We start from the raw sequence: 14,716 nt of genomic DNA, 5'->3' as shown, positions 1-14,716 counted from the left end.
GACATAATTTCATAGTGCTGACTTCAATTGTTTAGGATTACTAAACTGAAGACCATCAACTTCTTTTTTCTATTCTTTCTATCACTCAAATTCTTTATATTTATTAACTACTATGGCAGAGTAATTATCTTTAATAGAATCTAAATCCCAAAATATTATTTTGTCTTCATCAATTTAATAACGGTATACATAAATGCAAATTTATTTTATGTATTAGCAAACACATTTTCATTAAAAAAAAAAAACCTTAGCATTTTTGGTGGCAAGTGGCTTTTTCTGAAATAAAGAGAAAATATATTTTCATATACAATCTTGAATTTCACAATGTTTTATATGCTACCTGCTCTAACATGTACCCATGATACCCAGTGCCTTAGTACACGTAACGACCACTGTAATGCATCTGGAGATTTTGACCCTTTTTTTTGCATTTATTTAAAATAAAATTATTTTCTCCAAATATGCCATAAGGCAAAATTTTAAAATAAAAGTATTTCTGCTGTACTGCTTCTGTATAAAAAGTTGGTTAAAAAAAATGAAGAATGGTGGCCCCATTTTTCAATCCTGTGTTTTTCAAGGATTGGAGGGTCAAATTGTTAAGAAAAATATTTACATAAGCTATTAGCAATCATAATTAGAGTGTCATATAATTCTGCATGCAACGACTAAGGAGGAATCCCTAGAAATCCAGGTGCTTCTTGCCTCCGGCCATCATGCCACAGCCCGGGCCCAGCCGCTTGGCGGATTCTGCCAGATCCTGTTTGCTTGAGCGGCTCACCGTGTCTGACAAGTCTGGAGGCAAATGCAGTCGCTATGGCAGAAGATTTCAGGGGAAGAAAAAAAGAAGAAGAAAAAATTAATTTTGCTTTTGCTAGCATACTTCAGAATATAATATTATGCTCTGTTGATCAGCATTTAATCTTGCATATAAAATTCCTGCTAAAACAATTCTTCAGATTTAAGCCCAATATAATCACCTCCTATTCCTACTGGATTTTACAAATTATAGCCATTGCAGAAACTGTACTAGGAATCTTGGTGGAATATTTTCAATGTCCAAAACAAAGCATATTAAGGCTTTTTCTTCTTTAGGACGAAATGAAAACATGTAAATGCACAAATGAAAGCATAATTAGAAAATGTCACATAAATAATGTGAGGGGTTTTTTGGGGGGGGCTTTGTTTTGTTTTTTTGCCAGGGTTCTAAAATGCAATTTTTGAAAATCAAATGTAGCTTTTCAGCAATTATAGATTCCTACAAATGCTTGTTTCCCTCTGTCTGTAAGTTGACCTGATGATTCTATTTCAAGGCTTAACTTTCTCTAGGAGCTTAGCATTTTCACAGAAATATGGACATAATAAAAAAAAAAGGTACCAATCAAAGGGTCAATATTTTTCATATGTTCAGGTAAGTCAGCTATAACATCTGTTAAAGGTCTTGGGAAGTTTGTTTCTATGCAATAATGTTGGGTCATGTTTTCAAAAGTATAAAGTGGTTTTGAACTCTACCTACTATCCCAACTGTTTCCTTGTAGATATAGGCTGATTTAATCATACCCAGTAACTGATCATAATTATAATAGTTATTGTAATGAGGGAGAAATATTCATATTGCAAAATAATTTTTGTTTTCAAAAGGATCTCCATCAAATTCATTATCAGTGCTTCTAGCTCACATGATTTGTTTCATAAAAACCCTGACTTAAAGGAACATATCTGGTGTGTGAGGACGAAGTGGGTGTGGGAAGCTAAAGGTGCGGCCGGATGGGGCTCTCCCCTGATGGCTAAACAGAGCCTTCCAGAGGTGAACTCAACTGGGGACAACCTGGCTGAAATCCCTCATTTCGAAAACTTCCTTCAATATGGAAAAAAACAAAAAAAGATAAAGAGTAGAACTGATTTTTTAAAATATTGTGGTCCATACACATATGTTCCAGCTAGTTTCTTTTCTGAGAAAAGGCTTGTTTATTGTCATGTAAATACAAGCTGTGTACAAATGATCAAACTATTTTAAAACATTTAAAATAATGTGAAAATATTCTGTGATTTCAGTTTGCCTGTACTTATTTATTACAAATATACCTAGGATGAAAGACACTATTATACAGATGCACAATCAACAGAGATGTTAGAAATGTCAAGAAGGTCAAGAACTTGTAATATTCATATAGCAATATTCATGCAGATCTATTCATTAGTATCCTTAGCACCCGTCTATCAATCATTAAGTAAATGTCTATTTTTTGAATGACAAAAAAGCATAAATAAAGACATATTTTTTCTTTGTTTTAAACAATTCTTTCATTTCTTTATGCTCTAGTTTGTTCTAGAAAGGACAGTAAGCAGAAATGAAAGCATAAAAGGCTCAATAATCTAAAAGGCAGGCATGACTAAAGTCTGTAGTTACAAATTTCTTTGTAGGGTTATCGTTATTAGTGTCCATGTGAGGAAGCAGGAAGGAAAGAGGGCGTGAACTATATGTCTGAGTTTTAATGTTTAAGATTTTGTAGCTATTGCTAATGAGCAAAGGAAAAATGACTAGGATACATGCATATTCTGAAGGTTATCTGAAACTTGAAGGAAATTACCATAAAGAAATCTGTGTGCATGTGTTTATGTGTGTACACTTTTGGTTGGTACCTCACAGATGATGTCACAGATGGCGATTAGGCTGTTCAGAAAATCAACTAGAGTCAACAAATATTTAGAATCTACTCATAGCAAGGCATTTTGGAAGGATACGTGAACACAGCACCTTCTACACTCCTCGTTTCCTAACAATCCGGTAACACAAATAAGCGAAGCACACAGGTAATCCCCACAGCGAACACTCTAAGGTATGTATACAAGAAAGGCAGAGACAAATCAGAAATCACGGTGGGGGAAGGGGAGCTGGAAAAAGGCTCATGGGGCTGGGATCCAAGCTAGGTCTTAAGTAATGAACTGGATTCTGACATGTAGAATGGGGATTTGCTTAAACAGCAGAACAAATACATCTCCAAGATTACAGGATACATTTGGTTGAAGGGTTATAATCTACGTGAGGAAGCTGTGTGGTTTATTCTGAACTAGTATAATACAATTTATTTCGGGAGGTTACCTATTTGCTTGTTGACTGGCTAAGCATTTCTCTTCCTCTGCTTTTCTAGGCAATGAATGTGAGCCAGTTGGCTGAATGCCCTTCATAGCAAAAGTGGCTAAATGTGACATGTGACATGCTTGGAAATCTTTCAGGTTGAATGGCTTTGAAGTAAAGTCAAATATCATTTGTGTGCAACTTCTGAGTATAAAAAAATTTGGGTGATATGATTAACTGCTTTTTACCAAATGCTACATTGTAAAGCTAGTGGTACACTCCTTTGTATGTCCTTTGAAAATGCCCAAGGATGGCTCTTGGAAATAGGTGACTCTACGTGTGATTGTGCCTGCTTTTGTTGATTATTACTTGAGCTTACTATGCCGTCTAAATTCTCAGGCAGTGGGTTTTGTTTTCTTTCTTTCTGAGCCTCCCCCTGTGCACCATGTCAGCGCGATGTGAAGCAGCGAGGAAGAACGAGAGATCAGGTTCCAGGCTTGCCAGGTGTGTCAGGGATTTTTCCTCTGAGGCTTCCAAAGCATTTACACACTTGACATATAAATGTTCAGACGCTGCTGTACCCCAGATCTGTCTTCTGAAAAAATGTGCTGCAAGATACTCTGTATAGTGTGGTGACCTCCTTTAGACTAAAACTGCAAGGCTGTGGGGTATATAAATTTTTAAACATTGAGGTTTCACTGAGTAATGTTTTAAATAAAAATCAGACTATAAGAAAAATCACTTTATTCTCAACTTTGTAAACCAAATCAAGGTATTCACCTTTCCCTTTTATACCTGGGGATCTGGAGCAAGGGGTGCAACCAAAACCATATCTTACATCTTAAGCTGAATTTTTTTTCCACTTGATCTTCTTTTCTCAGATTCTGGGAGAAAGACACTGTGTTGCTGGTGTAGGAGATGGATATCTGGCTGGCTGCCTGCCTACTTTTTCCATTAATGCCTTGTCTAAAATGATGATTGCTATGTAGGCAAAGGGATCTGGGAAAGGTGTGGCAACTCCTAAGTTTCCTGCACAGGCCTGGGAATCCCACTGGATCAATGGTTCCCTTTCCCCCAATGCTGCAAGGAGGGAAACAGTGAGGCTAGCAAAATACTCTGGCAGATTAGGGAGCCTCTTGCCAAAAGGAACCCTTGGCCCATAGGAAGCTCAGGGTCACAACAAAGCAGCAGCAATAGAAGTGATTCGCTCTGCGGCTCCAAGGGGTACCAAGGAGAACCAGACTTTGAGATTCTTTCCCCGCCACCTGCCTCTATGTCTCTTTGTTGGGCCTGGCTACTGTCTATATTTTGTGCCTTCCGAGTCAGTGACTACACCGATCCTATAGACACATAGGATTGGATTTCCTGGCTCAACAGTTCCCTTCCTAATTCCTTTTCTCCTAGCCTGCCAGACCTGTGCTCAGCACTCATAGTTCCCAGACAGAAGGGGCAAGATAATGAATCTAGATTACACCTGGATTTGAGACAAATTGCAGGTAAATACCCATTAAAATAAGTCAAATCAATTTATATTTTTCATATTTTGCCAAGGCCAAACCACCAGGCACTGTTTTCTGAAAACAGTTGATGTACATTTTAACCCTTAGTAGAGGAATAGAGATTTGTTTTAATCCATTTAAAAATTTCTGACATTTCCTGAAAAGTCACACTTTGCAATGCTCGGGATCACAGAAATAGGCACTTCAGAATACTTTGAATATATTGTTTCATTTTTAAAAAAAACATAGAAAATTTAAATGAAAGCTTGTAAACACCTTAGAACACACAGGCTCTATACTGGTCCCTCAACACAGGCAGCCAGGGCTTGCTGACAGGAGCCCTGGACATGGAGGCAGAGAGTAACAGTTTGATACCTGCTTCCGTCACTCACTCTCAGTGTGACCTCAAACAAGCCAATTCACCTAATTCTCTGTGTCCTCATCTGCCACAGGGGAATAATTCTCTCCTCATAAGACTGTTGTTAGGATCAAATGAGATGTGTAAGTGTTTTGTGAAGTATCAAATACTACGTTTATTTGTATCTCTTCTTGTTCCAAAAAAGAATTTGAGGTGGCTCCTAAAAATACATATGGCACAACAAAATAAATATAAGTGAGTTTATGAGGGCAAGGAAATGATTCTGTAAATATAATGAACTACATGTAATTATAAATGATAGCAATGGAATATTAGACTTGGCCACCAGGTCTCGGTCTATCCAGCAACTGAGTATTTATAATGAATTATTCTCTAATGAGGTAATGTAAAGAAATACAAAGGAAATTGCAATTATGGTCTCTGCTTCTGAGATTTAAAAAGTCTAAATAATTTCCCTCATGCTTAGTAAGGCAAGAGTGAAAATGGGGTATGTCAGATGCCTGGCTTTTGAACCGGTGTGTGTGTGTGTGTGTGTGTGTGTGTGTATGTGTGTATATACGCACACACCTGTATTAAGGAGGCAACTTGTGGTCCATCATATTTTGAAAATCCATTTTGTGCATATATCTTCATTACTGGCAAAATAATTAATAAAGGAAATGGCAGAAGATGAAGCTCTTCCATTTGAGTTTTAAAAGCATTTTCCCCCTTTATACAATGGGAAGGAAATGAATGAACAAAATACACGCCGTCCTATTGCATTTCAGACTTTCAGCTGTGTGATGCCCTCACTTGCAGGATGATTTGCCAATTTCCGTAGCTACATTCTGTGCTACGCATTACTCTGAATGGTAGGGAATGAACTAAAGTATGGGCTAAGTAGCTGTAATACAGACTCCTACCCCTTCTAAAAAATGGCTTTAAAAAGGTAGTAGTTTATTTGTTACCATGCTACAATCTAGAAGTAGGCAATTCTGAGCTAGAAGGACTGGTCTGCCATTCCTAACAAGAGGTTCCACTTCTGGCTCCAGGGCTGATGCTCTTGCTAGTTCTCAGCTTGTGGCAAGAAGAATGGGGCCAAGAAGTCAAGACCCAGAAGTTGGCAACGTCACTTCCACTCATGTCCAGAACTTAGACATGGACACACCTGGCTGCAAGGGAGGCTGGGAAATGTTTAGAAGTGTGTAAAAATGTTTAACAAATCTATTACCATTGGGGAAGGAGTAAATGAATATTGGGGTACAACTAGCAGCATGCCACAGTTTGAGAAGGATCATAGCAAAATGATCACCAGCCAGAAGCATTTGCTCAGTATGTGAATTACAGCTGACTCACTAGGGCTCCATTCTTGGTTTCCGACCAAGGAAATGCACACCTGATGCTCCCACTAGCCCAGAGGGTGGGAGCAAAAGCAGTGTGTTCAAAGTCTCTCTATGGATAAACAGGGAGATAGCTCTCTTTCCTTTGTGGAAAGACTGATTTTCTTTTTTTTTTTTTTTTTTTTTTTGAGACAGAGTCTCACTTTGTTGCCCAGGCTAGAGTGAGTGCCGTGGCATCAGCCTAGCTCACAGCAACCTCAAACTCCTGAGCCCAAGGGATCCTCCTGTCTCAGCCTCCCGAGTAGTTGGGACTACAGGCATGCACCACCATGCCCGGCTAATTTTTTCTATATATATTTTTAGCTGTCCATATAATTTCTTTCTATTTTTAGTAGAGATGGGGTCTCGCTCTTGCTCAGGCTGGTCTCGAACTCCTGAGCTCAAACGATCCGCCCACCTCGGCCTTCCAGAGTGCTAGGATTACAGGCGTGAGCCACTGTGCCCGGCCTGAAAGACTGATTTTCTTTCAGGGAGGACAGAGGGAAGGAGACAGATGAAGCAGGTTCGATATATTTATCATCACAGTATCGCTATTATTTCTTCATAAGATTTCAGAGTGTTGTTACAACTTGTAAAAAAAACATCAATGCTATATGCTATTATACATTTTTACATTGTTCCATTTAGAGTATTCCATAGTTATTACATTATTATAATATTATATTGTAATTATTATATAGTTGGTTAATTTTGCAATATGGAAGATGCATCTGCCTATGCATAATTAATGAATTTTGCATTATTCCCATATATGAATAGGACAGTGGAAACAATGCCAGAACCAAATTTTTGCTCTTTTTGGATTGGCAAGTATACATTTAGTAGTGGCTGAATATTTCTGGAAAAAATTCTGCTAAGCATGGTCAGGTTTTAGGTTTAAGTTTTTGTTTGCTTAAGGTCCAATTGATTCTCAGGGCTTAAGATTAAAACTGTTTTATTGAATGTCATAATCATACTATATCCTTTGAATTGAAAAAAATTCACTTGGTTCTTCCTGAGTTATCTGAAAATTAGATAAAATTTGAGAGCTGAAACATTCCATATTGGCTGCCCATTAAAAAAAACTCAGGTGTGCAATTATTTTGACCGTCAATTATAACTGACAGTATTGTCTTGCCTCCAAGTTCACCTCTCTGAAAGCAGATTGTGAAGAACTCACTTGTCTAAACAAAAGTGTGATTTGTGAAAAGGCATGTGTCTGAGACAGAGATTGCTAGTTTACTCCCAATATCTATTTTCCTTTTCAAGTGAGCAAAAGAATTTCTGAATATTAGTGGGGCACATGGCTTCCCAGAACAAAGACTATCTTTCCCAGCTTTCCTTGCCAATACATGTGGCTGAATGACTAAGTTCTGGTCACTTCATCTTGAGCAGAAGTGCTGTGGTTACCTTTAGGGTGAGGCTCCTTAAAGGTTGAGGAGTGTCATCTACTTCCCTTACTGACCTTGGTCAGAGAGCCCCTGCCCTGGGTCCTCATCTACCCCTCCTTTGGCCATGCCCCTCCCCAGGGGGTGAGGAATTACAGGGCTAGGAGGACATGCATCTAGATCCTGTGCCCCTCTTTAGAGAATATGCTTGTGACCTCAGAATTCCCTGTCCAAATGGTTACAAAGCCTGCACTGTTCTCTTCCCCGGGTTCTTTCCCCAAGGGTGGACTGTATTGTCTGTGTGCATACCCTGGGGCCCAAGGGTTAGTCAAAAGATGGCTGTTTGTGGGGCATGTGGACAGAGTTTGTATGTGCACGCTGGGTGTCCAGAAGCATGTGTGAGTGGCCCTCTGTGTGTCGGATGGAGGCAGGGGTGGGAAGAAAAGGGAGGTAGGCTGTAGGCAAATTCTCCCTATGTCTCCATGTTCTAGAGTGGAACCCTGATCCTAAATTTAAACTTGGCTTTCCAGGAAGTTATATTTGTGAAGGAGGGAAGACAAAGTATATTTAATGGTTTGCTGGCTTGATAACTCTAAAATATTTAAGCATATAATAATTATGTGGTCCTTTATTTGCATTCTTGCTCTAGGCTCCAAGAATGAGGTGTGGACTTGAGGGTAGGTTCTGAAACAGCCATCCTGGACCATGAAGTGGAAGCTATGTGCTGAGGAGGGCACAGCAAAATGACAGAATGAGTCTAGCATCTCCGGATTCCATCTGGCCACCAGAAGAGCTCTGGATCACCAAACTGGGCTTTTATTCTAGATTACTTAAGCCACTGTATTTTTGGATGTCTGTAACAACAGCCTAAACTCTATCTTGTTTATACAGAATTTGGTACCTGACAAATGGAACACTCAAGTTTTATGGCTAAATATGTGTTGGCTTAGTGGCTGGAAGATGGGAAGTGGGATCACATATTGGGGACTGCAAAGCTGCTGATCCTTGTTATGCCCGTGATAACTTGGAAGGCAAACCTTATACCTCCTAATCAGTGGCTCTATGTGAATCGCTGGAGAAATTCAGACTATTGGTGTGTTGGTTGCTTCTGGCCACTTTTAGCAAAATTGTTTATAAAAGAGAGAAGAACTCAGGCTAGAGCTACAGAATTTGCAAGAAGAGATAGAAGAGACTACAGCTCCGTTAAAGGAGGTGTTCTGCCTGTACCCCACAATCTAGACTGACTAAAGACTTGGTAATTTGGGGGCTTGCAGGGTTGAAAATACCCATCTGTTTCTGGACCTGCACACTAAGGCAGGCAACCTTTGCAGGAGATGTCTGTGTTCCTGAGCCATTGTTAAATAAATACTTTTATTAAAAGGCTGGTCAGAAAATGGGAGCCAGCTCAGAGAAAAAAGTTAGATTAAGGGTGTTGCCTTCCCACTCAAGTCTGTCATTTTAGATGGCTTCAAGGTAGCTACTAATAAAAATGAAAGAGAGGGATAAGGGTAAAAGAGAGTGGTCAAAAAATAAGACTAAAGTTTTACAATGTAACAGTCGTGGTGGATGAGGGGAAGTGGCACTCAGCAGCCATTCTGTCTTCTGGTGTGCCTTCTGACACGTCAGGAGTGTGAATTTGGTTTATCCAATTAGATGCATTTGTACCACATTTAGAAGGTGGAAGAGAAATAAGAGCTAGCATCCTGGCACTTTAACTATTCCAATTGGCAAGAACTGTTGCAGAGACCATTGTTTTTTTTTTTTTTGCATTGGGATTCCAGTAACTAGTCAACAGCTTCATGGCAGTTCAGAGGTGGTTGTGAAAGTCAAGGCTAGACCACTTTGCCAGTGTCCAGTTGCTTGCTTCATGGGTATCAAGAAGCAGTGGCAGTGGTGGCAGGGGAACTTCCTAACCCCAAGATAGCAGCCCCAGAAGTCCGTGCTTTCAGTTAATAGCTCCAGTGGCAGTCTCTCAATTCCTCACCTTTCTATGGGACAGGGAGCACCTTTGCTAGAGGCCAGCTCGGTGGCAATGTTCAAGCTCTTCCAGTTATTTCACTAACTCCCAATTTTCTGTTATAAACTTTCCTTCTGCATAAAATAATGAAGTGGTATCTGTTTCTTGCAACTGAATTCTAGAACTATGTCTAGACAAGCTCTTTGGCTGTGAGTCCCTGCATGTGGAACTGAGGGGAAGCAAATAGACTGGGAACCTTCTAAAGTCTTGAGGAATTGTATTGCCAAAGAAACCCCAAGCCTGGTCAAAAGCCTAAAAATTTTCAGCCCCTACAATAATCCTAGGTCACCAAACTTGCAGCCTCTCCAATGGCATACTCTCCAATGGCAATTTCATGTAGCCACGCATGAAAATGGACAAGGAGTAACTTCCTAAGGGGATACAGAAGATAATAGACAAGGGAGTTTCTTCTAGAGTGCAGGACCAGGCACTGCAAACTTGACTAAAGCCCTCTACTGCCAGGGCAGAGAATTTTTGCAGTTTCTACCCGGTAGGATTCCTCACCCATCCCTGGAGAGGAGGTAAAGTGTGTTCCACGTGTTAGAAGAAGGCTGTGTATGGACATTTGGGCTACAAAGGGTTATGAACTATGGCAGAGACTGATACTTATCCTCCAACATCTACTCTTGCATTTTCCTTTAGTAGCAGAACCCTTGAACCCAAGGCCATTCTCAATAAAGACTTCATTTCCAAACTTCCCTTATAGCTAGTTGTGGACCATGTGATCATGTCTGAAACAATGGGAAAGGAGCAGAAGTGATGTGGCAACATGAGTGTATTTGAATGGACTCTGAACTCAAGCAGTCTGGCTTCAAAGTCTACATTCTTACTACTCAATGTGCCAGAACTTCTCTAAGCACTAGAGACAAAATAGTGAACAAGACAGGCAAGATCCCTGCTTTCATAGAACTCACAACCTTAAGAAGGGACAATGCACAGACATTTACATGACTCAAGGAGAGACTGACAACACAGGAGAACAAACAATTGACAAAGATAATTCAGATGATGAGAGATGCTTTTAAGGAAATAAAACATGAAGATATGATGTTGGCTGGGGGTACTACTTTAGTTGGGGAAGACCTTTCTGTAGAGTACATTTGAGCTAAGGCCTAAATTTAGAGAAGGGACCTATAAGACATGGAGAAAGAAGTTCCAGGCAAAAGGAATAAAATGGAAAAGCCCTGAAGTGACAATAAGCTTGGCATGTTTGAATAGAGAAAAAGTCAGCTTTTCTGGAACAGTCGATGAGCAGGGGAGTGGCTATGTGAAGTTTGGCTTGGCAGGCAGGTGTCAGACCTTGCAGGGTTTGTAAACTGTGGTAAGTGACTTGGATTTAATTCTTAACGGCAAGGGGTAGCAAGGAAGTGATGTAGACTTATTTCTATGAATAACATGGCCATCTCTATCCGTACCCTTACAAAGTCATACATGGACATTTTCAATAATAGAAAACAATAGTTGTTGCAAACATGGATATCCTAGTAAAGACAGAATTTTCCAAAACGTAGTGTACGTTGGCTTTTCTAGATCCTGCTTTCTTCTGATTTAGAAGAAACATTCTAGCTACTAGGTAACTCACAGTATCTCCTGCTCCACCTTTACCCTCCTCCTGCGGGGAGTGGTTGTTCTTAATCTCATGCCTGCCCAGTAGGAAGATTCCAGGTGGAGGGATTTGGTCCCGTGTGAAATGTCCATTAAGGACAAACTCTAGCAGTCCTGTTTGTGGGGATGGTTTGCTGAGTTCAATTCTCTTAAAATGTGAGTCGGAATCTTTTGGACTACCTACTAATAAAAACATCATGTTTCAGTTCCAGTGTTGCTGAACTTTCAGACATTTAAGAAGTGGGAGGGTCATGTTATTCTCCTCTCTTATTTCATATATCAACATAGAACAAATTAGATTATTCCTGGAAAACTTTACTTAAAATGGTTTCACTTTCTATACAAAGTAAAGTCAGTATCTTTTTCTTTTCTTTTGGTTTCTCCTTTGTTCTTTTGTACCTTTTATTTCTATTAATGCTCTAACATGAGCAGGACCGAAAAAAATCATTTAGGTAACAACTGAATAATACAACTTAAGTTGTTACCTAAACTTGGATAGTAAAAACACTGAAAGATGCCTTTCCCTGCCCCTCTTCCCTCCCCCAGTAGCCTCTTCTCTGGGATAAGGGAAAGGGATGGATAAGTCACACACGGCCACTGCCAACCCTGTGATCTTCTGATTGTGCAACATTGCCTAAATGAGTCTCCTCATGTCACTGCAACGGACTCCTTGCCACTCATCTTTCCTTAATTGTGCAGCTAGGTTTCTCACTCTGGCAGCCTTTTTGCTGGTCTCCAACTGCTGCTTACCCCAAGGCTTGTATGGTTCTGGAACATACAGTACAGGCAAGAGCACATAAACTCTAGAGTGTGTAGAATTTGAATGAAGCTTCAGCTGGGCCAAGCTGGGAGACGCTTGACATCTAGGGTTTGCTGTTGCTATTACAGTATATGGAAGAAGACTGGGATTTTTCTGGGACTGCTATTTTGATAGGATCTTCAAGCCTGCTTTACCCAGGAAGTCCTTCTCTACCTAGATAAGTGAGGAAACTAAGGAGCAATATTTTGGGCACTACCCCTCAGGTGCTTTAACAATACTAAGATATTTAAGGAACATCACAGTGTTTTTAGATCTGAATGTTGAGCTTAAAAAAAAAGTCTTTTAGGAATCAATTCAAACTAATAATTACATGAGAGTTCCTTTTCATCACCTTTGTTTTTTTCTTTTAAAGTGTATGCTATAGAAACTACTCTGAAGGTAGCAAAAGGTAACACTCTCTTTGTTTTTGTCTACTTGAATTCAAACTAATGTTTGCTCCTTACTACAATCTGAAACCTCCTACTTAGTAAATGGTTAGATAAATGTGTGTGTATACTCAAAGCTGATCCCTAAATCCTAGAGATTTTTAGAACCGCAGCAGATCCACTATCCAATTTAGGGACTGGCACAGGTCTGAGTGATAAACAGCTTAGGGAATAGATGAATTCTAAGATGTGAAAAGGCAGGAATCAGGAAATTTTGAAATCAGATAATTTAGCAGATTGCTTAAGTTACCATGTTAATGTCAGTCCACTAAATAATTTCAGGATTGGCGGCTTTCGGTGAGCACTCCTCTTGGAAATGTGGCAATCCTACATATTTGTATCTAACATATATATGACCATGTAATGATTTCCTTTTGGCCGTACACGAGTGAGTTCTGAGAGCATAATGGCCAAAGTGTTTGCCTGCATAATGCCCCACAGTGTATGCAGAACATTACTCTACAAAGCCCTGGGATGGAGTATGAAGTGCTCAGTGGAAATGGCAATGTAAAACATCCTGGCAGCATTAAATCTCCCAACTACTCTCTAGTTACTTTGAGACCCCCACATTTAAGGGTCTGCTAGTTCCTGGGTATGAAGAAAGAATTTTTAATGGGGCCAAATGTAGGTGTTTACAAGGGGGAATTGTTGTTTTTTATTAGGAGCTGCCTTATGTTCAATAGTTGTATTTACTTTGTCAAGCTAGCCAGAATTAGAAAATCCCCATTGCTAGGCAGCCTAGAGCGACTGCGAAGTATTTCTGGGCATTCAGAACTGAAGCATGTGCTGCCCAAAGGCAGGTTTCATTACAGTGTGTTATTTAGTCCTCTTTCGTCCCTCCCTCCCCCCACACCCCCAGATAGGAGTGCTTCTATAACAGGAAATCTTGGTTACTTTATGCTGAAACATATTTACATGACTGAAACACGACAATTAACACATTTGTAAAGCTTGAGGGATAGGCACACTTTAATGGTTTTTTGAAGCAGGCTGATTTCCTGGAGCTTTTAATCTTATTTTATTTTGTTCTGCATGCATGAACAAGTTCTTCTTTACTATAGGTATTTGACAAAGTCTACCTGGAATGAATGTGAATGCAGAGAAAATAACACAAAAATGAATTTTATGTTTTATCTTTGCCAAACCGTTCCTAACTTCTTTTACCAGTTCGATGTATATTGAGGGCTATGCTATTATTTTTGTCATGTTGTATTAGCTTTTATACAAAGGCATTTAGGGAGTGAGTATGTTTTTGGTTTGACAAAATGAAATGTGGCTTTTTCTCTACTGACTGTATAAAAACTTTTCATAATGAAGAAAAAATATCAATTACAGCAGTGTTTTCTTCACTTTTCAGGGACAGATAAAGGTACACTCTCTTAGGTGGTGTACATTTCACTTGCTCCAAACTTAAATAACACCCAGGTGATATTAAGTAGTGGTATTTTATAAGTGCTATTGTGTGTGTGTGTGTTTTGCCTGTTTATATATGTAAATGTAAATTTGACACATGACAATGTTGTCATGAATATTTTAATATCTTTTAAGTCTGTAGATTAATTGCTAAAATTTTGGTAAAATTTACAAAAAAAATGTTTAGTATCAGAACCCTCAGAAATCAAATAAAAACTTCCATTTTCTCTCTGATTTCTGAAAGCACGTTAACTCTTGAAAACCCCCACTCCAACTCTCACTTAAAAGTTTATGGCAAATTTACAAATTACACTGGTTTCCGCATAGTCACCCGGTACATCTATCTCCCCCCTGCACAGACCTCCCTTCTCACCAGCTTGAAAGGGAGCTCGGTGAACAGACTGGGCAAAGCGAGAGCCCTCTCTCTACATGCCTTAGGGTAGTGATGGGCAGCCAAAGACCCAGCCAGCGCTCTAGCTGAGGGAGACAGATTAGAGATGAGGACCTAACTCCAAAGAGTAACTCTTTGCTGAAGTGACTTCACAGATAACAAGTAAGCAGTGACTCAATTTAGTCTCAGATAGAAAGCTTCTCCATGAATAATGGGAAATAAAGTTAAAGGAAATGAAGCAAATAAAGCAAGAAAAAAAATTACTGATGATCAGAAAAGAGAAAAATATTTGTGAGTATATAGATAAATGACTATGCCTACTTTTAGGGTTTTTTTGTTTGTTTG

At 39.4% G+C, this 14,716-nt stretch overlaps 1 protein-coding gene across 2 annotated transcripts in view; it reads right to left on the bottom strand.

Moving 5' to 3' along the window:
* Positions 1 to 502: 502 nt before the first annotated feature.
* ELP4 (elongator acetyltransferase complex subunit 4) overlaps positions 503 to 14,716 on the bottom strand; it is a 213,623-nt gene continuing 199,409 nt past the window's right edge. For both annotated transcript variants that reach the window (XM_069469770.1, XM_069469771.1), the window contains one exon: positions 503 to 811. In XM_069469770.1, the coding sequence (XP_069325871.1) occupies positions 666 to 811 (146 nt within the window). In that variant the 3' untranslated portion in view covers positions 503 to 665. The remainder of the gene's footprint in view (positions 812 to 14,716) is intronic.

The sequence above is a fragment of the Eulemur rufifrons genome, chromosome 6 (genome assembly GCF_041146395.1).
Source record: "Eulemur rufifrons isolate Redbay chromosome 6, OSU_ERuf_1, whole genome shotgun sequence".
Lineage (NCBI taxonomy): Eukaryota > Metazoa > Chordata > Mammalia > Primates > Lemuridae > Eulemur > Eulemur rufifrons.
Note: the sequence above shows the minus strand (reverse complement) of the source record. Positions and strands in the feature narration are given on the sequence as shown.